This window comes from Stegodyphus dumicola, chromosome 5, assembly GCF_044657685.1.
Source record: "Stegodyphus dumicola isolate Sdum_Otavi_A_Nest chromosome 5, ASM4465768v1".
In the NCBI taxonomy this organism is placed as follows: Eukaryota; Metazoa; Arthropoda; class Arachnida; order Araneae; family Eresidae; genus Stegodyphus; species Stegodyphus dumicola.
Genome location: NC_140772.1, coordinates 86,439,461 through 86,464,277, shown reverse-complemented (window position 1 = coordinate 86,464,277; position 24,817 = coordinate 86,439,461). Strand labels below are relative to the sequence as shown.

The 24,817-nt window shown below is 28.4% G+C and overlaps 1 protein-coding gene and 1 long non-coding RNA gene across 4 annotated transcripts in view; both read left to right on the top strand.

The window, feature by feature from the left end:
* Positions 1-24,270, top strand: part of Arp2 (Actin-related protein 2) — a 33,410-nt gene extending 9,140 nt beyond the window's left edge. For both annotated transcript variants that reach the window (XM_035353281.2, XM_035353280.2), the window contains 5 exons: positions 935-1,007; positions 4,507-4,643; positions 4,776-4,925; positions 20,508-20,786; positions 23,799-24,270. In XM_035353281.2, coding sequence (XP_035209172.2) covers positions 935-1,007; positions 4,507-4,643; positions 4,776-4,925; positions 20,508-20,786; positions 23,799-23,972 — 813 coding nt within the window. In that variant the 3' untranslated portion in view covers positions 23,973-24,270. The remainder of the gene's footprint in view (positions 1-934; positions 1,008-4,506; positions 4,644-4,775; positions 4,926-20,507; positions 20,787-23,798) is intronic.
* LOC118183685 (uncharacterized) lies at positions 8,771-15,475 on the top strand. 2 transcript variants are annotated; one of them, XR_015041160.1, is made up of 4 exons: positions 8,771-9,704; positions 10,775-10,884; positions 13,053-13,095; positions 15,251-15,475. It is a non-coding gene; the product is annotated as an uncharacterized LOC118183685 (long non-coding RNA). The 2 variants fall into 2 exon arrangements; XR_015041161.1 differs by lacking the exon at positions 13,053-13,095 and having other exon boundaries at positions 9,203-9,704.
* Positions 24,271-24,817: the final 547 nt, after the last annotated feature.

Here is a 24,817-nt window from a genome sequence, read left to right as displayed (position 1 = left end):
TGCAATAGTTTGATCTGCATTTGATGTTGATTGAATTTCAGTAAGGCAATTTTTTAAAGGTTGCAAATTTTCATGAACTCTGTTAATGGTCCGTATGATGAAGTTCCACCTTGTGGAGGAATACCACACGCGGAGTAAAAAGAAATCACGTTTCCAACAACATGCCGGAATTCCGGCACTGCAAGAGCGACAGTGCTCTTCTCGCTACCCGGCTCGCATGCTGTTTTCTGTGCGCGCATGCGCAGAACAGCCAAATACCACGTTGCTGGAACTGTGAAGCGCGCAGTTCCAAGGAAAGAATTTCGTACTTTTTTCACAAAGCAGGGGATGGCAACTGACATTAAGCTTAAGGATTATGTATTATAAAAGTATAAAGAAAGAATTAAAGACTAAAGGGCACACTATATTAAATATTAAAAATAATAAGTGGAAATAGAGGGTGCTGCAGTTCCACAGTACTTATTACGAGTCGCCACTGTCAATCAATAAAATTTAAAAAAACAAGAAACACTGGTAATAAAACACTTACCCTTTTCAAGAAGTTTTTTTTTTTTTTTTTTGGTTTTGTTTTTTGTTCTTTTGTTTTGTTTTATTAGGAGGATATTGTTCTTCCCACGTACACAGTGATCTGTTTTCACTTTAAAAAAAGAGAGAATTGCTCAAGCTTCTTTCTGCACGATTGCTCCATTGTGTACTAGTCAAAACAGACATGCTACACGCATACTTGAGTTGCCACATAAATGCTTTTTATCAACATCGTCAGTTGCACACATTTTGGCAACAGAATGCTTTGCCTCAATCAAATGCAAATAATCAGAAACAAAGGTACGAATAATTAGAAAGTACCAAAATAAGAAACTGATATACTTTATAAATTTATACTTCACAAATTTTCGTTCACACTTTAATTTTTTTTTCATATTATGATTTCTAGGTTATGTTTGAAAAATATCAGTTTGCAGGCACATACATTGCTATTCAAGCAGTCCTTACACTCTATGCGCAAGGTAGGTTTTTTGCATTTAAAGCTTCTTTTTTAGTTTAAAAATTTTATAATTATGGAAATCCTTACTAATATTATAAATGTGAACGTGAGTTTGTTTGTGTGTGTGTTTGTTATGCTTTCACGCCTGAATTACTTAACCGATCATCATGAAACTTTCAAGAAGTATTTTTGATATATTAGAAAAGGTTATAAGCTATAAAATGTCTTTGTATGACTTTAATTAGCCGAGATATTAATTAAAAACTACTTTTCCCCTACATTTTTCACTTACTTTGTTGGGTTTTTCCCTATTCAAGGGATTTGGCTATGTGCCAATTTATACTTTCACAAATATCTATGGAACGGCGGTTAGTTGAATTTCAAGACACATATCCACTGATTCCAAAAATTTGTCGGAATCTATCGATACCATTCTCATCTTCGTACGACTTTAATCAGCTGAAGTATTCATTAAAAACTCTGAAAGTGTTAATTTGAATGTGACTCAGTAGGGACATTAGGGATTTTTTCTTGAGTCTTTCTGTGTGGGTCCAATAAATTGGTGATAAAAATTATAACTTTTGATCTAATTATCCAAATTTCTAGAAATTTAGAAACTTGTTTCGCTCTCTGAATGATAGGAACAATGGTGTTGTAACTGTTTTTGTCACTTAATTATTTGCAGCTTAATCACAGCTGAAACAATACTCTGCTTGCTATTGTTAACTCTTTGTTGACAGGCTGCGATTCGAAAGCGATGGAGTGGGGGGAGCTGGTATCCGGTCGACCGTTGGTTTGACGAAAGTCAAAGTTCACGGATTTACACGTGGAAAACCATTTTTAAATTAATAACTTCTAATTAACTTACCAACTTGAAACTATTATCAACATTTCGACTTTTGTGATATATTTAATGTTTCATTTCATATTTTTTTAAAGATCTATTCATTCATGTTATATATTTCTGTTATAGTTGCTTGAAAAATTGCATTTACATTTTATATTCTTTGCATTTTACTGTGTGCAATAAAAAATTTTGTTTTATCATTTTAAGGCGCTCGAATGTTCTTTATTTTGAAATTTTACGCAGAGTGTATTTTTTAAATTCATGCAGAGTTGAAACTTATTTAAGGATATCAATGCGAGCAAAGCCGCAGGTAAAGCTAGTATGTTTATATTTGTGCAGAAAATATTGAACTGTAAAAATTTGTTGTAAAGTAAAATTTGCCACCTTCTAAAACAGTGGTTGTCAAACTTAAAATAATTTTACGGACTTCTCTTATTAAAATTAGAAGAGTACGAGGTGCATGAGACACTTATATTAGGCTCCTGACCGATAGCTACATCCTGAATGGAACACATGGCATTTGGTAGCATAATATGGAGTTAATATGAAGCGAGAACCAGCAAAAATTCTAATTCTCAATTGAAGCTTGAGTGATTCTTTGAGATAGAGTTACTCTTCAAAATCCAGGTTAGTTGAGCAACAATAAGATAGCTACTGTTCATTTTAAAATGATTATGTTGTGGTATAAACATAAAGCAGTTAAAGTGTTGGAGCTCTGTGCATCTTGAAGTCCAGAATAAATGTATGTTAGGTTGGAGGATGGGCAAGGCATCTGGCCAGATCAGCGGAGAGCCAGCTTCTTAGCTGTAAAGAGAGTGCATTTCTAAGCAAGTCGGACATTGGTAAGAGAGGCTGGTTCTTTTCCAGAACCGCTTAAATTTGAATAGAACTGATGGAAAGGAACAGAGAAATGGGGAAACATAAGAATTTGTGTGATTAGTGTAGTATAAAATTACAAAAATTAAGTAAAAATGAGGACAAATGTTTATTTATTTAATAGACAAATTCGGAGAAATGGGGGAAATACATAAGAATTTGTGGGTTTAGTGTAATATAAAATTACAAAAATTAAGTAAAAAAGAGAATGATAAATATTAATTTATTTAGTAGACAAATTAATTTAGGTGCGGTAAGACCACTCCAGGTCACTTTCTTCTGCTTTGATAAGTATAATTATAATCCATAAAGGGGATTGAACTGTTGTTTGCTTTACCAATATTTTTAAAGAATTTCTTAGCAATTTTAGCAATACATATTTCCATCTTATTAACATTTAATTCGTTGTGAATAGCTTCATTCCTTATGTACCATGGATAGTTTTTGTCTTTTGTCTTAGTATGATATTTTGAATTTGCTGTAAGTTTTTCTCTCATTTTTGAATTACATGCAAAACCCACATAGGTAAGAATGGTCCACAACATAGTCTTACACACGAGTATCGTGTTTTCTGTAGAAAGAACAGAGTTTCGGGCAATTAAAGGGTTGAGTAAAGCTTTAGTATCCAAAACTTATTCATAATATATGTGACATGGAAAATTTAAAATTAGGACAATTGTTATTATTTAAATGAAGGTAGTAGTTTTTTAAATAGTGTAATGAGTATGTAAAATGTGCTTCGAGTATTATAAGCTACGTTATCTAAAACTTTAATGTTTTAAAATTTATTGAAATGAGAAAAAAAGTGCTTGTTAAAGTGGGCATCATATAAGCCTTTGGCAATGTGCTGTGCATAATTTAGATTAAAAGATTAAATTAGTCAGTTTTGGCAACTTTGCATGTTTGCAATGCCAAGCCTGTTCTTAAAACCTAATTTGTAGCATTTCTATTAAAGCAACAAGAAACAGGATAATCTGAACATCCAATCCTAAAGAATTACAAGAAATAGTAGCACTTTAAGAAAAATAACTAGATTCCATCTTTTAAACTGCAGTTTTTTAGAACTGAATATTTTGAAAAAGGAGAGAATAAAAAATTTCAAGTTGAACATTATTTCATATATAGTGAGCAATATGTTATCCATAAGAAGAGTGGTATGTTATCCAGATGATAACTTAACCTCTGGACAACCAGATGCTTTAGATTCATTTGCTAAATTGCACTTACGACTTGTAATATAATTACTTAGTTCGCTGTTTTCATAAACCTTCCATTTATAAAATGATATCCTGATCATTAACCCTCTTAACATCATGACAAGCAATGAGATTTTTTGTCACTTGGTATCTATTAGCTCATAATTTAAGATATTTCGCTTTCTTACTTTCTTTAATATTTATTATAAATGTCATTGTAATGAATGTAAGCTTATGAAAATAGAGACTAAACTAAGTAAATATACAAATTTAGCTAATAAAGGCTGTTTAAATACAGATCTTCGTGAAAGATCCAAAAACCACGTCAGTCAGAGGGTTAAAGAGGATAAGAAAAATGTTTTGATTAACAAGACAACATATAAAATGTAGCAGCAGTCCTTACAACTAACAGAACATTTAGAGGGATAAAGAAGTTTGGCTATACGATTCTTTTCTGCAAATAGGTTAAAATGTCATTCCCCTCCCCCCCCCTCTCTCTTTTTTTTTAATACAGTATATATATGTATATATATAGATATAGATATTTTTTTTTTTTTTACAGTGAATATTTTTGAAAGGTTTGAAATATTTTATCTTTCAAGGTTTGTTTACTGGAGTTGTTGTTGACTCTGGAGATGGTGTTACTCACATATGTCCGGTGTATGAAGGTTTTGCACTGTCGCACATTACCCGTCGGTTAGACATAGCGGGAAGAGATATTACTCGATATCTTATTAAGGTAGGATGTATAGTTAGTTATATTGATTTGGAAATACTAGTATTTATAACATTATACTTAAGTTGATGCAAGATATGTTCCATATTTTTTTAATGACAAAAATTGCATTAATTTTATTTCTTGTAACTGTAGCTACTCCTATTTCGAGGATATGCATTCAACCATTCAGCAGACTTTGAAACAGTAAGGATGATTAAAGAAAAGTTATGTTATATAGGTTATAACATTGAACAAGAACAAAAATTAGCATTAGAAACTACTTTTCTTGTTGAACCATATACTGTAAGTATCTATAAAAAAAAGTTTGCAAACTTTAGTTTTCTTTTTTTCTTTATAGAATGTGTTCATACTGAATTTCATATAATGAGCAAAAAGTTAATTGCACTTGCATAAAAGAAATAGTACATAAAACATATATGCTTCCTCTATTTTTTTTAATTTACATGAAGTGTGTATTACCAAAATTAGATTCTTCAAACAATTATCATAATGTGGTATCTGTATACATTGTTTGAAGAATTCCCGTCAAACTTTTAGCACGTTCTCTGCCAGCTATGAGTTTATCTTGTAAATCGAAGTTTGTGTTTAGGCACCAGCTACAAGTTAATTCATAGAATGTTTTTGTTTTACTTATGCCACATCCGATCAAACTCTTAGTATTTTCATGTTCTTTGAAGGTTACCTGGCTTTGGGGATTAGGAAAAAAAAAAAGCAGTTTAATGCCGTTCAAGAGATTTATTATAAGTACAATATAAGTAATTATAAAGTAAATAACATAGGAACTGTAAAAATGATCAAGCAATTTATAATAATTTTTATTATAATAATTGTTGTAAAGATAATCAATCTTTTTTTTAAGAACCACCAGCTATGAAATGAGTATATCTGTAAGCTCCATTCATGTGCAATGTTGTTTTGCACAGCCACCATTTGTATTACGAAGAAAAGGGGATATAAAGCAGTTTCGCCTTCAGAACCAGTTCAGATGCACATAGTCTTCCATCCCTTAACGCATAAGCCACTGCGAGCAATCATGTCACAAACATAAATCTGGTAGATTTTTTTTTTTTTTTCCATTTTTTAACTAGTAGGCTTATATGTGTGTATTCAGCTCAGCAAATATTTCTATGTGTATTGTCAGTTTTGCTAAGCTCTTTCAAAAACTGAAATCATTTGTGATGAGACATGAATAGAAAGAGGTGATGTAATGAAAGTAATCAATTTGCTGACTGTAACCTTATTGAAAATTGTGCTGGAACATTTAACTCTAATTAATACATCTAAATTAATTTAAAATGCAATTTATATATGAGACTAAATGGTTAAAAGAAAAGAAGAAATCGCATATGCTTCTGAAAGGTTTTAAATAAAATCTTTTATGTCTGTTAAAATTTCAAACTTTGCTTTTTGAAAATATGAATAAAAGGACAAATTAATATTATTAATATTAAACATAAATGTTTCAATATTTATTATAAATGTTATATTTGTTATAAGCAACCGCCAACTACAAATGTACTCGTTACAAGTATACTCGTTGGCACTGTCATAAAACATTTTATCACAAAAACCGACTACAATATAACTTGTGTAATTAATAAAGCAATTAAAAATTATCCAAATTCAATATCTTTCTCATAAATACATGTTTTGTATTTTTATTTTACAATTAATTAAAATTTGTTGGCATTGTGGAACTGTTTTTGAAAATGTCGCTTGGCAGCAAAAGTGTTAATAGTCATTATTTCTGTGCAGTTTTGACCTTCTCATCAAAATGGCATCACCTCTTCAAGCATTTCATAGATCTAAGCACATGAATATTGTCTTAGATCAGAGGTAACAGTGTTTTGACACCTCTCATTGGTTCTATCCAAGATGCCCACCCATTCTCAAACATATAATTTAACATTTACATGGCACAAAATTTCTTTAGCATCATGTATGTCCTGCAGTTTGTAATGAATCTCAATAAAAATACATATCTTGCTCACAGAGAGCAGTTTAAACTTCCAGTTTGGATTTTAAGTTTCAAATGACATATTTCCACTGCTGATAACATTCTATATTTAACTATCACTGCACCACTTATGTATAACTGTGGAAATATTTGTCAAAATATAACAAAATTTTCTGGGTGAGTGCAACTTATTTTTTGACCTATCTGTATATGTTATGTTAGTCCTTTGTTCTAACGTTATAAGTAATTGTTAATCTATTAATCATCAGACAATTGTAATTCCTGTATATATAGATTTCTTTTCTAACTTTTCTGCGGTAATATTTATCATTGAAATTTAGTTTCTTCTACTTACATTGTTGTCTTATTTTCTTTCTGTTCCAAAAATGAATTACTCAGTATCCTATATTATTGCTAAAATTCTGACTTCCATCCTTCCCTCTTTAAGTTGAGTCTTTAAATGTGTCAATTTTCACAATGTTGCCTTCACTGTTAGAGCAGAAAGACTGTATTTGTGAAAATAGTGTTTCGGTTCCATTTGCAAGTATATGCATAATTTGTAAGATGTGAGCTAAGAAAGATTTCTTATAGCTAAAAGAGCTACAAATTGTATAAAATTTGTGGTAAAGAAGGTGGATTATTTCAACCATGTACAAATTCTCTTAGCTCAGTTCACTGCCTATAATGGGATTAGAAAAGCTAGTGAACTTCCGTTGTGTCTTCTCATTAATAATATCTGTTGGGTCATACAAAAACAGAAAAAATTTTCATTGGATCATAAAAGTATGATTTTAATCTATGACCTTTCTGTCTTCTCTCATGAAATATGTAATTTTTTTTTAAAAACTTCATTAAATTTATCCATAAAGAAGTTATGAACATGCTGTTTGACAGTCTTCAAAGAAGTGAATGCTCAACCATTCAGAAAATTTTGAAGACCTGAAGAGATGAAAATCCGAGAAGCTAAGTCTAGTGAATAACAAAGGTAACACATCTCAGTTTTTGTTTGACAGTCATTAAAATGTGGGTCCAAGCATTGTCATGACAGCACCTCAAAGACTACTCATTTTGGACACTTTCCATCTATTTCTGCTTTTAAAATTGCTATCTGGGAATGGTATTTTTCCGAATTTATTGTCCGTTTTGGTAACAACAATTGATAGTGTTAATTTCTTTACTCTGTCCGCGTAAACAAAGCATTACTTTCTTGGGATGCAGTCTCCTCTATAAATGTTACTAAGGAGGATGTTCTGTCTTACTTTTTTGGGAGGGGTAGCATTATTGTATGGCATCCACTTCTGATCTCAGTAAGGAGTTGTTTCAAAAAAGGAGCTTTATTTTATGTTTTTTCAGCAAAAAATCATGTGCATTCTGTCTGATAATTCTCTAGCTGCGTAATTTGAATTTTCAGTGATAACCTCTTTTAATATATCTTTGCTTTACAGAAGATGGTTGTCTAGAGCGGCCACCATCTTTGAGACTGAAATTTTCATGTTTAAACTTCTCAAACCTTCCACCTTCGAACTCTCCCAGGCAGCACGTCTCCAAAAATATACGTATAATTTTGGTGAAATAAGGGTATGGTATTTTTTGCACGTTACTTTTACGAAATTTATACGAATGAAAAAGGCTGAAGTTACTGTTAACTCTTGATCGTTATTTTCCACACGTTATTTTTACGAAAATTATACGAATCCGAATGTACTGATAAAACTACCGTTATGATGGTATATTTTATTCGTCACTTTTACGCATATTATACGAATCCGAATGTTCTGAAAGAAACTACTGCCTTTATGGTATATTTCATTCGTCACTTTTACGGATATTATACGAAGTCTAAAAAGATTGAAAATGAAGTTTATTAATTCAAAATATTTAGTGTATTTCTGGCATTTCACTTTGTTTTCCTTGTCCACGAACATGAAAAAAGGGGCATTCATATATGAGGCTAAAATTTTTCTATAAATTTTAACATGTGAGCTAAATCTTTACGTGCATTTTTGCAAAAAATTATATTTTCTTAATTCAAACATCTTCAAAATAACTTATTTATTTTCTTATATCAAATTTGTTATTTTTATTCATATCAACACTTATATTAATTTACACAATTTAATTTCTTTTATGAAAATCCTATTACCCATTTAACTGGAATAATTAATTAATTTAACTGTATATTAAATTTGTGTACTTACTGAGTTTGGTACAATACTCTCCTTATTTTATTTAGCAAATGTGGGCAATTGAATTGGAATAAGACTAGCAAATCTTTCATGTCGAGGAATAGAATAATAAATACAGCAGAAGATGCTCGAAAACGTTTAACTTCTTGAACAATAGTTTAATGTAGACCAAAGGATCATTAATTATAATCAAAGATATACTAATATTTTTATTTAATAATAATAATAATAACTCTACGAAATTGCAAGCTGAATCCTGATATTTTACATATATTTCAGTTCCTTTAATCTTTGTTATAAAAATCATATGAGGCTAATTTTTTTAAATTTTGTTTAATGTATGGAAAAAATGATATAGCGATTTTAATAATTTTTATATGAGGAAAAAATTAATAAATAATGTAAATAAATAATTATATTATATTTTATATTTTTCCTGAAACAGTTAAAGACATTCTTAATATGGAGATCTACAGAGTAAGTACAAGGGTCCAGTTAAATGAACTCAAAATTTGCATAGTTAATTTTACGCTATAAAAATTAACCGGATTTACGATTATACACTGAGCATGCGCATATACAGACATTTCTATTTTTCGTAGAAAAATTTAATTATTACCTTAATACAGAGATGCTGTGAATATAAATTTATATAATGCAAAAGTAAGTTTATTTCATATGCTAATTTAGAGGCTTTCTTAATATGTTTAATTATAAAGAAAAAAAAAGCGTTGCAATTCTTGTTCACCGACCAATGGCAAAGCAGACACTTTCTACTTCCGGTTGTGGCGGGATATTTGTGAAGTCAGCACTCAGCAATGGCTGTCGAAAAGAATGGTAAAGTCGCAAAGAATACTGTTTGTTCGTGGATTGGCGTTTGTGACAGAATCCATCGAAGTTACTAATTATTTGAAGAAAGTAAGTGAATATTTTATATTTTCAGTGTTTAATACTCGTACTTTTTTCACCTATATAAAATTTTATAAATAGCGTCTGTGTAGGAAATGTGATTTTTCTTTTGTGTACGTGCCTAATGATTCATTTCCAGGATTTGGTACTGTTAAATTTTGCACTAGTCTGTTTCTTACTGTTTGTGTCACTCCTTTTTGTATGTGTCTCACCTTTTTATAGTTATATTATTTTTACTCAAATGTTTTAATATTTATCTTAAAGCATACTGTAATTAAGCAGGAAATAGCTTTTAATGGAAAAAGAAAGGCAATATTAACATGGCTAATTGTTCATTAATCTGTTATGGAAATGTTATCTACCTTATGCCAAAAAATAAAGCATGTAACTTTCATTTATTTATGAAATTCAAAATTTTTTATTTGCTTAGTGTTTTCCCTAAAAATAATTTAATTTCTTATTTTTGAATTTAGTTTTATAAATTTGCTTTAATATATAATCTTTAACTCAAAGATATTGTGCTATTAAAAAAGGAAACTTTATGCCATAGAAACACAGGTACTTTGTTCCAAATCTGTGTTCATTTTTTTTTTTTTATATATATACTGAATTTTTATGCACTAGTAATTACTGAAATATATCCTTTCATGAATAATAAGTAAGTCCTAAGTCCTTTCATGAATGCACTTCTTTTTTGTTTGTTTGATTTTGTTGTTTTAAAAGATCTGCCATAGTTAAAGAAAGAAAATAAAGTAAGAATGCTTTACTTTCAGTTTTGAATAAATTTATTACTATTTACTGCAGCTTCAAGTTTCTCTAAACATAATTTTTGAAGTCAAAACTTGATAGTTATGTTGATTATTAGACTTGCATGAAAAAATTTATTGAAAAATTAGTATTTGATCTAAAATACCTTAAATTATTTGAATTATATTTTACTAAATCATGTATTTTGATATAGCTAGATAGTTAAAAAAATTTAAATTGTAAATGTGCAGAAATGCTTATATAAAACCAAGAAATTGTTTATATTTTTGTTGCTTTTTCCCTTGTAAATTAATTATATATATATATTACAGTCTGGGGAGTCAGCACCCTGCTGAATTGTAGTAAACGAGATGTCCAATCTACTAGACCATCAAAGATGCAGATTTGGATTTTCTATTTCATAGTTATTGAAATCATAATGGTATGTTTGTTTAAATTAGTACTGTTTATGAATGTGATAAAAATAAATTCTGATAAGATAAGAAATTATTTATTATCTGTTAATTATGAACTGTAAATAATGTAACCAATTTTCTTCATAGTATATTTACTAAACATTTTTTTTTTTTTTTTTTTTTTTTTATATATATATATAAAAGGGAGGTAGTTTTATTTATACAATTCTTGCAGAGATACCAAGAAATAAAACATTTCAGGAATTTTCACTCAGTATATCTTGATGTGTAAAATCGTGTTGTTCAATGCCATATTACTTTTTCACAGGAAAGTAATTTTATTGATCTAACATAAATCAAACTTTTTTAAGAATGATTACAGTTTCTAAGCTAACTTAAAATTTTCAGATTTAGAAAATGTATGTTTAATGTAGCATTAGTTTTCCATGGAATAGAAAAGGTTTTCAAAATGTTCAGTTGTTAGAGGGAAATAATATAAATGAGATTGTCCTGATACAGTTTCAGCTGGAAATGAAACTGAATTTTCGGATAGTGAAGATTTCATTTAAGAATTCTGATAAAACTGATTAATGTAAATCCTCCGCATTTAAAAATTCTAATAAAACTGATTAATGTAAATCCTCTGCATTTAAGAATTCTAATAAAACTGATTAATGTAAATCCTCTGCATTTAAGAATTCTAATGAAACTGAATAATGTAAATCCTGTGATTCATGTAGGTATTCTTCTGTTATCAGGAGATTCAGAAATGTGTGTTTATATGCATGCATTTTTAAATGTAGGTGCTCGTGTGTGCATGTGTATATTCTTTATGTATGTATGTGTATATGCGCATATATGCATATACACATGCTTACATATCTACAGTGGAACCCTGAGATAAGAGTTTAATTCGTTCCAGCATTCAACTGGTATAGCGAATTTCTCGTATCTAGAAACAAGCTTCCCCATTGAAAATAATGGAAATTCAGTTAACCCCTTCCACGCCCCAAAAAATATCAACATTTTAATATCAAGTCAATTTTTCCTAATAAATAACACTGGTAAATAATATAACAATAGTTTAACTTTGTTACCAACATTTTAACTCATTCTCATTAATCCACACCAACAACAGCTTCTCAACATCTAGGAATACTTTTATGGTGCTTGGAAGCAACGATAATTCCTTTGGCTACATCAGGTTTCTTAATTTCTTCCTGCTTCTTCAGAATAGTATAGATTTTCGATGTTGAAAGGCCGCAAGTCTTCGCCAATTCCGTCACCATGCTTATGTTTATCTACGATTTCTTTCTTGATATCGACGGCCATGGCCTCCTTATTTTTCTTTGCAGCACTATCTGAGGCAACAATCTTCTTGCGAGGCATCTTGAAATAATTATTTTCACGTTAAATGTCAAAACAATTAACTTGCAAGTGCACAAACGCGTATATAAAAGAACACTGAGTGATCTGACGAGGGGGTTCCTCGAGTTGAGCCGGATAGGGAAATGGCGCCACCCATACCAACAGCCTGGCTCATTGCTCATTACTCGAATTAATCTCGTATTTTGCTCATACTTTCCTCGTATCTCGAGGTTTCATTGTACATTTCTGAATCCCGTCCTAATAACGGAGGAGTACCTGTGCCAGTATTGCAGCAGAGCTAGAATGAAATATTGTGTTAAATATGTGGAAATTGCATGCTTAAAGTACTGTTATTTTCTAAAAATATTATGTATGTCTATTTTTTACAAGAAGAAAAAATAGCTAAAAGCTGTTAATTTACTCGGATTTATTAGTCCAAAGGGGCTTTGTCCCTAAAGAACTATTGTTTTTGTTTTGCATTGGTTCACTATAAATATCTGTTTCACTTTTCAAACTGTTCCTACCAAATGTTAGAGTCCTTAGTGTGGGATTAATACTCTCTATCTTAGTGCCCTCTATAACCTATGTTAGGGTTAACCTGTATAACCTACAAGGATTGCCAGTTTAGGCGAGATATCTAGGTAGTCATCATAATACTACCTTATGTTTTATTATTTTTAAATTAAATTGAAAGTAATAAACTAGTTTTCAAGAATGGAGTTAAACTAGATTTGCATTCAACTCTGGTTTATTGTATTAATGATGTTTTGCTGTAACAAATATGAATTTTTTGTTTAAGTATAATAATTTAAAATGTTTTTTCTAGAGAATGAAGTACTGCCGCTAAGGTAAAGGTGCTAACTTGCAAGGTAATTTTCTATTCTACATTAACTCAATCTTTATGTCCTGTTACAGATATATTGGCAGAAATAATGAAAACCTGACATTCAAAAAGAAAAATAATAATGTTGAATGTAGTATATTAGATGGTTAACTGAGGTTTGGCAACTCATTAATAATCTTACACATATTGAGTATGAATAACTTTGACAATTACCGGTATTTTCAATAGTATAAAATTAGGCAAGAAAGCAGTTTTAGCTTAGCACCAATTTTAAATACAACTCTCTTATCAATGTTGGTTTGACGAAGGTAAAATATAATTGAATTTAATAAGTTGGAAATACTGTCTGTCTTTCCATGAGTTAAAAAATAATTTCAAATAAAATTTCTTTTTTTCAGTTTTTCATGTTATTTGTTTAATGTTATTGTAATCTGATTTATCATATTTAGTCACATATTCCATCCCTCTTTGCACTATAGTATATAATTCAAAGGACTTATCAGTTTCAGCAATATTTTTTTTTTACCAGTATACATTTTTACCATAACTCTGTTTCTAAATCATATCCTGAAAAATTAAGGAGTTAAGTACACAAAGAAGGAAAATATGCAAGTAAATAATGGCATTTAGTGTTGTTTATGTGTCTAATATTTGTACTAGATTGTAAAAGTTATATAATTCTATTAGCTTTTTTTAATTATTCTTTTTGAAATTCAGGTGCTTCTTTGCACCCAAATGGTTAAAGCCCTAGTGTGACTTTGGTACTTTGATCTAACTTCTATTCCTAATAAATAATCCAGCTGCATACAGTTTACTCAATTTCTGCCATCAATTCAATTTCTCTTGTGTAAGGTAAACAATATTAGCTTTTTTTAAATATATCTTTTACAACTATTCCATCAGGTAGATTTCTTTCATATTTTGCCTTAAATGAGTCATCCTGCTAATTAAGAATTTATTAAAGTTAATATGTTAAGTTTTTGTGTGTATAATTCATTTTAAGTATGTGCAAGCAAATGCATACATTAACAGTTACGTAGAATTATGTTTTGGGTATCAAATTCAGAAAATTTGGAGCTGTTTTTAGAAGATTTATTAATGATTTATACTATATTAATATTGGTAAAAAAATTCTGTGGCTTTTATATGAGAGTATATGTTTTAAAATAGCTGCATGATATGGTAGAGGTAAAAAGCTTCATGTGGATCATAAATTAATATTATGTGGCAATTTTTCATTTATTTAATAAAGAAAATATTCAAGCCACAATTAAAATTTTTTCACTGGATTATTTGCATACAAAGTTTGCAGCAAATATTTCCTGCAACAGAAGTGACAATTTTTATTTTGCCAAGACAGGAAATTTAGTTAGTGAAAGCAGTAACTCTATTTTGAGATGTTAAATAGGAAGGCAAATTTTTGAATTTAAATTGATTTTTGAAGGAAGACTTATTTAGTCTTACTATCATTCTACATGGCTCTTAACTTTTTTATGGTATTTATAATTTTATTGTTATTCAGCATTCTGTTTGCTTAGAATGCACATGAATGTAGACTTGAAATATTTTATATTACAAACTGAGATGCCATTGTTATCATAATTAAAGATTTTTGCTCTGATTTTGGAGGAATTTACTGATAATACTTTTGATTGTGTATTGGTTTCTGGTTTATTGAAATGTGTAAAATAGCCTGTTAATGCAGATACGTATGTTAATGACATGTATATGTTTATGAAGTATTCTGTTATATGTATATAGTGTTGTGATTAGTTTTCTGCTTACTCTTTATTTAAGAAAACGTTATCTGTAAGAAAGTGAATATTCTTTACTATATGTAGGAGTAAAATTGAAAAGGCTAATGCAATATAATTAATACAAAATTAAGTTTTTTCTCATGTACTTAAATACAAACATAGCCATTAAAGACTTTCTCAACCTTGCAGTTCTAAACAAATCTTAAGTATTTTTCACTTGAAATTATAGGCATTGTGTAAGGTATATAATTGAAGCTTACTGTGTGATAGTGTGAAATTAAATTTTTAATTACTGAAATGTAAATTTTTAAATATGAAATACTCAGTGCATTTTATATGCATCTTTTAATACTTCAACTATATTTAAAAACTGAAAACATCTGAAGTGTGAAATTATTACAAATTTTTCTTTTTCTTGTTTAGGAGCTGTTCTCAAAACATTGGGTGACAAAGAATTCACTTTTACAAAAATCGAGCAGGATATTAAAGACAGCGAACTATAGAACAAATATGGCGAAGCTGCATGAAGTCTATGTTGAATTTTATTATTGAAAAAAATATGCTCTTCAGATTTAATGTTAGTTTTTATTGTTTAACAGTAATTGCAGTTTTTGAATACCTGTAAAATAAACCTAATTCTTAAATTAATTTCATGTGTATTTCTTTTGCAAGTATTACAGTTCATAATACTTCAAACAACTTGAAATTTTATACTTGTTAATTTATGTGGGATATGTTCATAATAATTTTAAATAACTCATTGTCATCATATGAGCATAATCTAAAATGCACAGCGTTTGACAACAAATTAATAAAAAATTAGCCAACTTCTAATTGCTTTCTTTTGTCCAGTTGCCTCTTTTTAAATCATTTAATACCATAAAGCTATTTGATGAAAAAAAATAATTGGTATGTCCACATCAACATGCACATTTATAATGATGTTATAGAAAAAGTCACATGAGATAAATATTAAAAAATTCAATATTCCTAAACAAATTAACTTTTTGAAATTTTATCTGGTATATAAGATAAAATAAAGAACATATTTAGGTAATTTTGAATTTACATAATTTTATGAACTTATTTGTGAAATTAACAGTTACCTTGTAAAAGGGAACTTTTTAAAAATACCTCAATAAAGCATTTCTTTTGTAGAGGTGAACTTTTAGTACTGATCTAATATATTTATAAGATTTTAAACTGAAAAAGACAACAATAATAGATTACAATACACTGCAAGATTGACTGATAAATGTAAAATTTTTACATATCATAATTATGTGTGTAATTGAAACAGAAGCTACTCGATTAACTTGCATGCAAATTAATATTTTCTTTAACATGTTTGGGATAAACTGAATTTTAATAAATAAATATGTATATATTTGTGTATTATCTGAAGATATGAATGAAATATTTGTGACATTAAACATTCATCTTCAAGGAAAATAAAGTCAACTTGGTAAACTATTGGAAAAGGTAAGTTTTATACAATTTCCTGGTCTATATTTAACAATTTTAAAATTTAGCACACTCACTCAAATAATCTAAACGTATGTTTTCTTTTGTGCTACCTTCGTTTACTGAATTTGTTAATTAACTATATTGTACTTTAGATAGAAATTAACGTAGATATTCCTTGTATTTTACGGTATAAAAACTCATATATTTGATAATAATTGACCTAAATCTTCCCTATGTTTTCTTTGCATATACGAATGACTTTGGTAAAAATTTAGTCCGATGTCTTCTCCTCTTTACTGTGTAAAGTGCACATTTTTGGTAAAAAATTTGCATAAATCTCCAATTACCTATTTACTGCATTTTTCGTAAAATGTGCTTATTTTAATCTCTTATTTTTTATATAAATCTATGCAAAAATGTTCTGCATATTATGATTAAAAGATAAAATTAATTTAATATAAAATTTTTACATATCCACCTTTTAGGTTTGTACAGCAATATGGAATATCTATAACTGGAAAATTTAAATGCAAAAAAATTAATTTCTATTCAAAAATTACATAACACTAAAAGGCTGAAAATCACTTTTAATATTTCATTTAAAAGTGACTACAATATATGCAATAAATTTTGTAAACCTGAGTTCTATGTTTTAAATCAATTAATGCTATCGTTCATTTACATGGCATAAGAAAATGTCCTTCGGAAAAGCAAATAATTTATTTAAAGTGTTATTTAGTAAACAACTGTTTGGTACAGTTGTTTACTAAATTTAAATTTATGAAATGAATTTAGTAAACAAAAATGCAAATGAACGATAGCATTAATTGATTTAAAACACAGAATTGATGTTTACAAAATTTATTGCATATTTTGTAGTCACTTTGAAATGAAATATTAAAAGTAATTTTCAGCCTTTAAGTGTTACATAATTTTTTAATAGAATTTTTTTTTTTTTTTTCATTTACTAGTGCATTTAAATTTTCCAATTATATATATTCCATATTGCTGTACATAACTAAAAGGCAGATATGTAAGAATTTGATATAAAAATTATTTTACCTTTTAATCATAGCATACAGAAAGTTTTTGCATAGATTTATATAAAAAATATGAGATTAAAATAAGTACATTTTATGAAAAATGCAGTGAAAAGGTAATTGGAGATTTATGCAAATTTTTTACCAAAAAATGTACATTTATACACAGTAAAGTGGAGAATACATCGGATTAAATTTTTACCAGTCATTCGCATATGTAAAGAAAACATAGGGAAGATTTAGGTCAATTACTATCAAATATATACATTTTTGTACCGTAAAATACGGGGGATATCTACCTTAATTTTTACGTAATATATACGTTTATATACAGTAAAAAATCGGGGAAATTTACATAAATTTTTACTAAATATATAAGCATACGTGAAGCAAAAAATTGAGATTTACGTATATACGATAAATATACGTAAATTTTTACTAAAAATATACGTAAATCCCTGAAATTTACGTATATTATACGTAAAAGTAGCGAATGAACAGTAGTCTCTCGCGTAAATATACCTAAATTTTACGTAAAAGTTACGTATTGTATAACGTAAAAATATACGTAAATATTTAGTAATTGCCACTGGACACTTTTTATGATATTTTTACGTTCAACTTGAACGTTTTTTATACGAAAGGCCATTCGTAAATTGCACGTATTTTTCTCGTGCAATTTACGAATGCATGCTGCCTGGGCTGATATCAGAAACAGCACTTCTTTAATTTATAGCAGAAATTTTATGAGCATTTTTCCCCCTTTTCCTAAATAAAAGAGGATGATATGACAATAATGAATTTAAAAATTTTGGATTCTCCATTTTTAATACTGCACTGAAACAAAAACTGTTCCACAGCACATGCTAAAATTAAGCAGGTGAGCAGAAAAGGGCATATTTTTAAACATCCGCTTTGATCAAGGTCACTCGGTATCAGCAGTAGCAAAATAGAAGAAAACAAGCTTTGATTTGTAAAACTGCAGAACTTTTCAAATGGCCCAAAATTTTATTTTGTAAATAATGTATTGTAAACATTAAAAGCTTTGTAAGCAATATATCCCTATAGGCATATTCCCTGCTAAGCATTGTAGCTTTACGAAAAATTTTATAGTAATAAAATAAATGTTTGTAAACCTGCAAATATTTTCCAAATAATTTATTTATAGTATGCTTATATTATATTAATAAGAACATTATGCAATTATAAGATGTCTTAAAACAGAAACTATGTTGAGTGTCTTCATAGACTGTTAGTAATGTCACGTTAAGTAATACTCCTTTGAGTTCATGAAGCCTTTTTTGATTAAATTATGAATAACATTTTATAATAGTAAATCTTATATGCTTCCCCTCAAAGGTATTGTATCATTTTCAATTAAATTATAAAATAACATCCAGGCAAAATAAAATCCATAGACACATAATGCTTCGTAAATTTATTCACAAAGAATGGAAAGAATATAGAAGCAATCAAATAAAAAACACATATACACACTAAATCAAAAAAATTCATAATTTATTTTCCATCCATCCTCATGCATAGCAAATCTTAGAATATTGTCATTCAGCAAAGCATAAGAACTTTAATTTATTAATATATTATTGAATAAAAAATGAGCAATTTAAAAGTGATAAATGCACTTCTTAATAATTTAAACACTTGTTTTATTTTTACTCCCTTGTACGAGGTAAACGAAGTATTGTAATTATGAAAACATTTCGGGTATCATATGTCAAATAAAATATTTATATGAACGATGCTTTTGCATGATGTCTGTACATACGGACAAAATAAAGGACACTTCTCCCCCCCCCAAAATGGATTCAGAAGAGATTTGTTTCATTATGTCTGTATCTACATATATATCTTGCACAGCTAAAACATAAGTAGCCTTAAAAAATTGAAATTTTGTATATTTTGCTGCTGTAACATGTAGTTATGCACTTCCTTTTTTGGTTGCAATAGGCTACACCAAACATATATAAATACATACACACACTCTGTTACCAAGCTTGGTGAGCTCAGTTTTTCTTGTTAGTCTCATATGTTGGTAAATTGTGCGTAGTTGTAAAATTATCAACAATTTAAAAGTTGTTAAAATGCTATCAAACGTAATAGTGAAATAAGTGAGTTTCTGCACCAACTTCAGTTTTTTTTTTTTTTTTTTTTTTTTTTTTTTCATGACTGGCACCAAAAGTAAACTTTTTCAGTTCTGTGCACTGAAGAAAATGTCTTGCTGCCCATTGGTCAAATTGCTTGTTTTTGTGTGGGAACTCTGCTTTTAATTGTAATAACATTTTTTAACTTTATTTCGTGTTTTATGTTTTCCTGTATTTTACAATTTTTAATGAAGATGTTTTGAGTTTTTTGCTTTGCCGCGAAGCAAGAACTAACTGGATGTATTGAATGAAAAATATATCTCTAATGATGTTTTAGGAAATAAGTTTAAATGAAATGCAGCAAAAAGTGTGTATAATTTAATAAGCTGTACAAGGAAAACGTGGTGTCCAGATCAAATATTTTAATATTGTGTCTAACTGATATAAATTAAAATACAATATATAACTGTTGATTTTGTGAATATTTTCAGCTTTGATGTAATTAATAAAAGATGTTTTTAATGCCATATATTGTATAACTGGTATAGAATAGTTTTTGTTCTTCTTGTTTTACATGATATTTTAAACTTTTTAGTGGTAAATATTTCTTTGAGATTTCAGACTATAAATGTAAAAAAGTATATTTTTGCATAGACAGTCTGTAAATGCAGACTATCTATGCAAAAAAGTTACTTATAAAAATTAATGAGCCTTTAAACTATCTCCCCCAAAAAAGGGAGCTAAAAACATTTTGGTTTAGCTATCTCAAAATAATGGATTATAATAAAAAATTTCTTTGTTTATTAGTTAACATTTCCTTTTTTGAAACAAAATATTATATTAAATTTGATATATTTGGAATTTTTTCAAAGTAAAAAGTTGAGTAATGCCATATTACATGCATTTCTGATGTAGATAACTATTGAAAATGATGTTTTTCTTCCATGATATTTGACATAAGTCTCTCTTTAATTATTTAACCCTTGTCATTTTAGTTGATATGATTTTTAATTCTTTCAAAATGTTTTGTATCTTAAATTATATTTACACACCTTTTCACAATTCCATCAGCTCCCAGATGGGCGAGTTATAAAACTTGGAGGAGAAAGATTTGAAGCTCCAGAAGCTTTATTTCAACCCCATCTTATTAATGTAGAAGGCCAAGGCATAGCAGAACTAGTTTTTAATACTATACAAGCTGCTGATATAGACATAAGACCAGAATTATACAAGCATATTGTATTATCTGGAGGATCTACTATGTATCCTGGTTTGCCTAGTCGATTAGAAAGGGAAATTAAACAACTGTATCTTGAACGAGTATTACGAGGTGACACAGAAAAGCTATCCGTAAGTAAACTATATTTTTTGTATGTTATTAAAATATATATCTATTCATGTATGCCTAAACATTCATAAAAAATTTACTTAATTAGGAAGATTCTGTGTATTAGTTCAGTTTTTAATTTAATAAATAAATTAATTCAGTTTTTAATTTAATAAATAAATTAATCACATTTAAATGATATTTTTCTGATTCATTATACTTTCATATTTAACTTAGACGTGCATACCAATAATAATTATTAACATATATAAGCCATATCAGATTTTTATTTTGGGGTAAATTACAGTGTCAGATTTTATTGGCTTAAATTTATGTAATGTGTACTAGTATTTGTTTTATATTCCTTAAGGTGTAATTAATTTTGTACAAATTCTTAATATATAAATTTAAAGCATTAAAAAAAAAAAAGATCAAAATACTTACCTATTTACACTAACTCAGTAAATGAAAGTTTATCTTTTGCATTTCCAAAATGTCATCTTTTACTTTTCAAATAAATTTATTTGGGAAAAAAGGACGAATTGATTAAGTATCGCCGAATCACAAGATAAGTATCACTGATTGACTTTGATTGCTTACATCTTTATACAAAAGATAATAAGCATAAAATTGGCACTAAAGATAATTGTCCACTATTGTCAAGAAAAGAAAATCCTTTGAAACTCATTTATTAATGTAATGCTATTTGTTGGTTATCCGATATCATCCACTGCCAAAAATACCCTGGCTGACAATTCTTTATTAGCATAAACAATTCTAGAAGCTGTTCCATTTCTTCTATAAAAACAATTTTTTTAAGTGAAAAGTATATTTTTATGTCAGTTTTAGTCCTAAAGCTGGTTTTCATGCATAAACAATGGAACGCATATGGAGATCTGCGAAATGAAAGAATAAGCGACAATATAATGCAGTTCACCATCACTTGTTATCTTAATTATCAGAATTCAGATGGAGGCAAAAGGAAGATGCAGAGAATAACAGTTATTTTGCAGTAATTACCTGCCAAACATTTAAATACCTAATTTCATCACCAGTAGGTGGTTTGTGGTGTGTGAGTACCAAATAAATAATAAGTACCAATGTGTGTGTAAGTAATTCAGGGACTGTGCAGGTATCAGATAGAAAGAACTTATAGGCACATGCGGTCAAAGCTTTGATAGGAACCCTTTCGATCCATTATAGTCAAGTTGTTAAAAGCTTATAAACGATAGCTAGGTCAAATATATTGGGTATGTTTTTTCTACCTTTTAATAATAGACAGCAAGATAAACTTTTGATATCTCTGTAAATTCACTTATTCCATAAAAAGCTTTACTTATAGTACTGGTTTTCCCAATTTTTAACTTTTCATTGTTCGTGGTTGGCAAATACCCCATTTTAAAAATCATTTCACTACAAAAGAAGGACAACAAGAAATAAGAAAAAAACCATCTTTTTTAAGCATATTAAAGATCTCGCAATATAGGGTCAAAAGGGTAAAAGTTAACTTAATGCAAAATGAAAAAAATATTTAAATGACAAAACTCGAAATGCATGTAATAGGTTAAATGTAATTTTTATGGACTTGATTAATTTTTCTATATGCAGTAGCCATATTTCAAGTGTACATCTGTTTTGGGGGGAATGGATTCAAATATTGTCATATGCAGAAGATTACTGTGGTAAAGCAAAATGGCAAGTTTAGTAAAACATTTGGCGATGAGTCCGGTCCTGATAACAGAAAACTACCATGCATTCATCACATGTGACTAGTAGTGACGGTTTTGTATAACATGGTTCTGTATCAGTTTACAGTGAAAAATGCAATTTAAAAGAAAATTATGTTTCTCTACATCTTTATACTCCTGAAAATTTTTATCATGAATTTCATATTTTTTTCTCAAAAGCCTTTTTAAAATGTTTAATTTTGCCAGATTCTATTTTAAATTATAAAATTTCCTACTTTTAGAATACACATAATGGTATTTCATTGTTAGTCTTACTTTTAGGGGGAGAAGTTATTTATTATGAAAGATATTCACATAAAAGATAAGAATGGTATATCATGAATTTAACAAGCACAAAAACATTATCTCATTCATGTAAAGTTATTTTAATCTTTAAAATTATAAAAATTCAATTGTAAACAAATAAAAGATTAATTATTGGTGCGAACTAATTTGCAGTATCATTCAAATTCAGAAAGCATATGTAAATAAAGTGTAAGCAAATATTAAACTGAGAATCTAAATGGTATTGCTAATTTAATCCACTAAAATCTATTTGGATATTTTTTAAAGATAACTATTATAATAAAAATAGATATTGTTAATAAATTTGTTTAATTAAAAGTTAGAACAATGTGCATAAAAATTATACCAGGAAACTAAAGAAATAAGAAAGAAAAAAATAACCAAACTATTAGAACATGAAAAATGTAGTTACTTATATGAAATGAGAAAATCTAGTTAGGTAATTAGCGCTAAAAGCTGCTAAATACATTCAATGCCTATTACTCTGAAATTGCATGTTTAATGAAAATAAACAAGTGTCAGCTACTTTTTATTAACTGTAATTGTTAATTTTAACATCCATTGCTATTTGTAATTTTGTTTCAAACATTCTTATATCTTATTGATTGAAATGATGTTAATCTATTATAATCTAGGGAATGATTGAATATTACAAAAATTTCCTATTGTATAGCTAAATTTCTATTAGGTGCAAAATTGCTGATCTAGAAAAATCTGTGGTACTGTTATCGGGACTGGATTTAGGAAATATGTGTATGCATGTATGTATGTGTTCATGAACTTCTACTTTAATTAAACTTAGGAGATAATATAATCAATTAATCAATACTGTTTAGGAAATAAATTATATCATATATATATATATATACATCCGTACATATATACATACATTTCTGAATCCGGTTCTGATAACAGAAAAGTACCAAATTTGTATTCCCATGTATTGGAAGAAAAGAACATATCAAAATAATTTTGTTAATTATATTCTTTTTTCTTCTCTAGAAATTTAAAATACGTATTGAAGATCCTCCCAGAAGGAAAGATATGGTTTTCATAGGTGGTTCAGTATTAGCAGATGTTGTGAAAGACAAAGATTCATTTTGGTTGTCTAGAGAAGAATATTTAGAGAAAGGACTCAAAGTGCTAGAAAAATTGGGTGCAAAAACGTTATATTAACTTGTATCAGTCCTGCATAGTCAAATTCTGCTTTTGTCTACTTCATTTTTATCTGTATCTGGGACCATAGAAATTTTATTTCTAAAAATCACTTTCAATTCCAAAGCTGTCTGCTGAAACTAATATGGAACCGAGTATGACTTTCTAATATATAGAATTTTGTATTTGATGCGATGTTTCATCCTAGTGATTTTGAAGTTATTGATTCTTAAAACTATTTATGTTGTACATTTCCTTGCTAACATTTGTTATGTTTCTTTTGAAATATATATTAAATAAATTTGATAAGAGAAATGTATTGAAATGTATTTGTAATGTAGATATCCCACTCTTAAAATCAAAGGAGTCTGTCTGTTAATAATTATTATTTTTATTTAAATATAAGTGTAGAAATGTTCTGAATTATTAGTATAATATTAAGCAGACCTAATTTATTTTGTAGAGGTACTTTAAAGAGCTACAGGTAAAGATTTTTAGGATTTTGCTCTTAAAATGCATAATGCATATAAATAATTGGTTATGTTATAATGTGACAATCAATGTACTGATATTTTTCCTATTTTGAAATTTTGAAAAAATTACATTATTCTTGTATTGAAATATGTATAAAGTCATTTAAACCTTATAACTATTCATCTACACCAGGACTATCCAACCTTTTCATAAGCATGAGCTATTTTTTCCCTTCTGGATCACATCGTAATTTGTTAACACACTATAAAAATACACAAGTACGAGGGCAATCCCAAAAAAAGGTCTCCTATATTTTTAGATATACAAAGAACCGTTTATTTTCTATAATTGCTACATCACTTTAAAGATTGAAGAATGCTTTATTTTTCAAC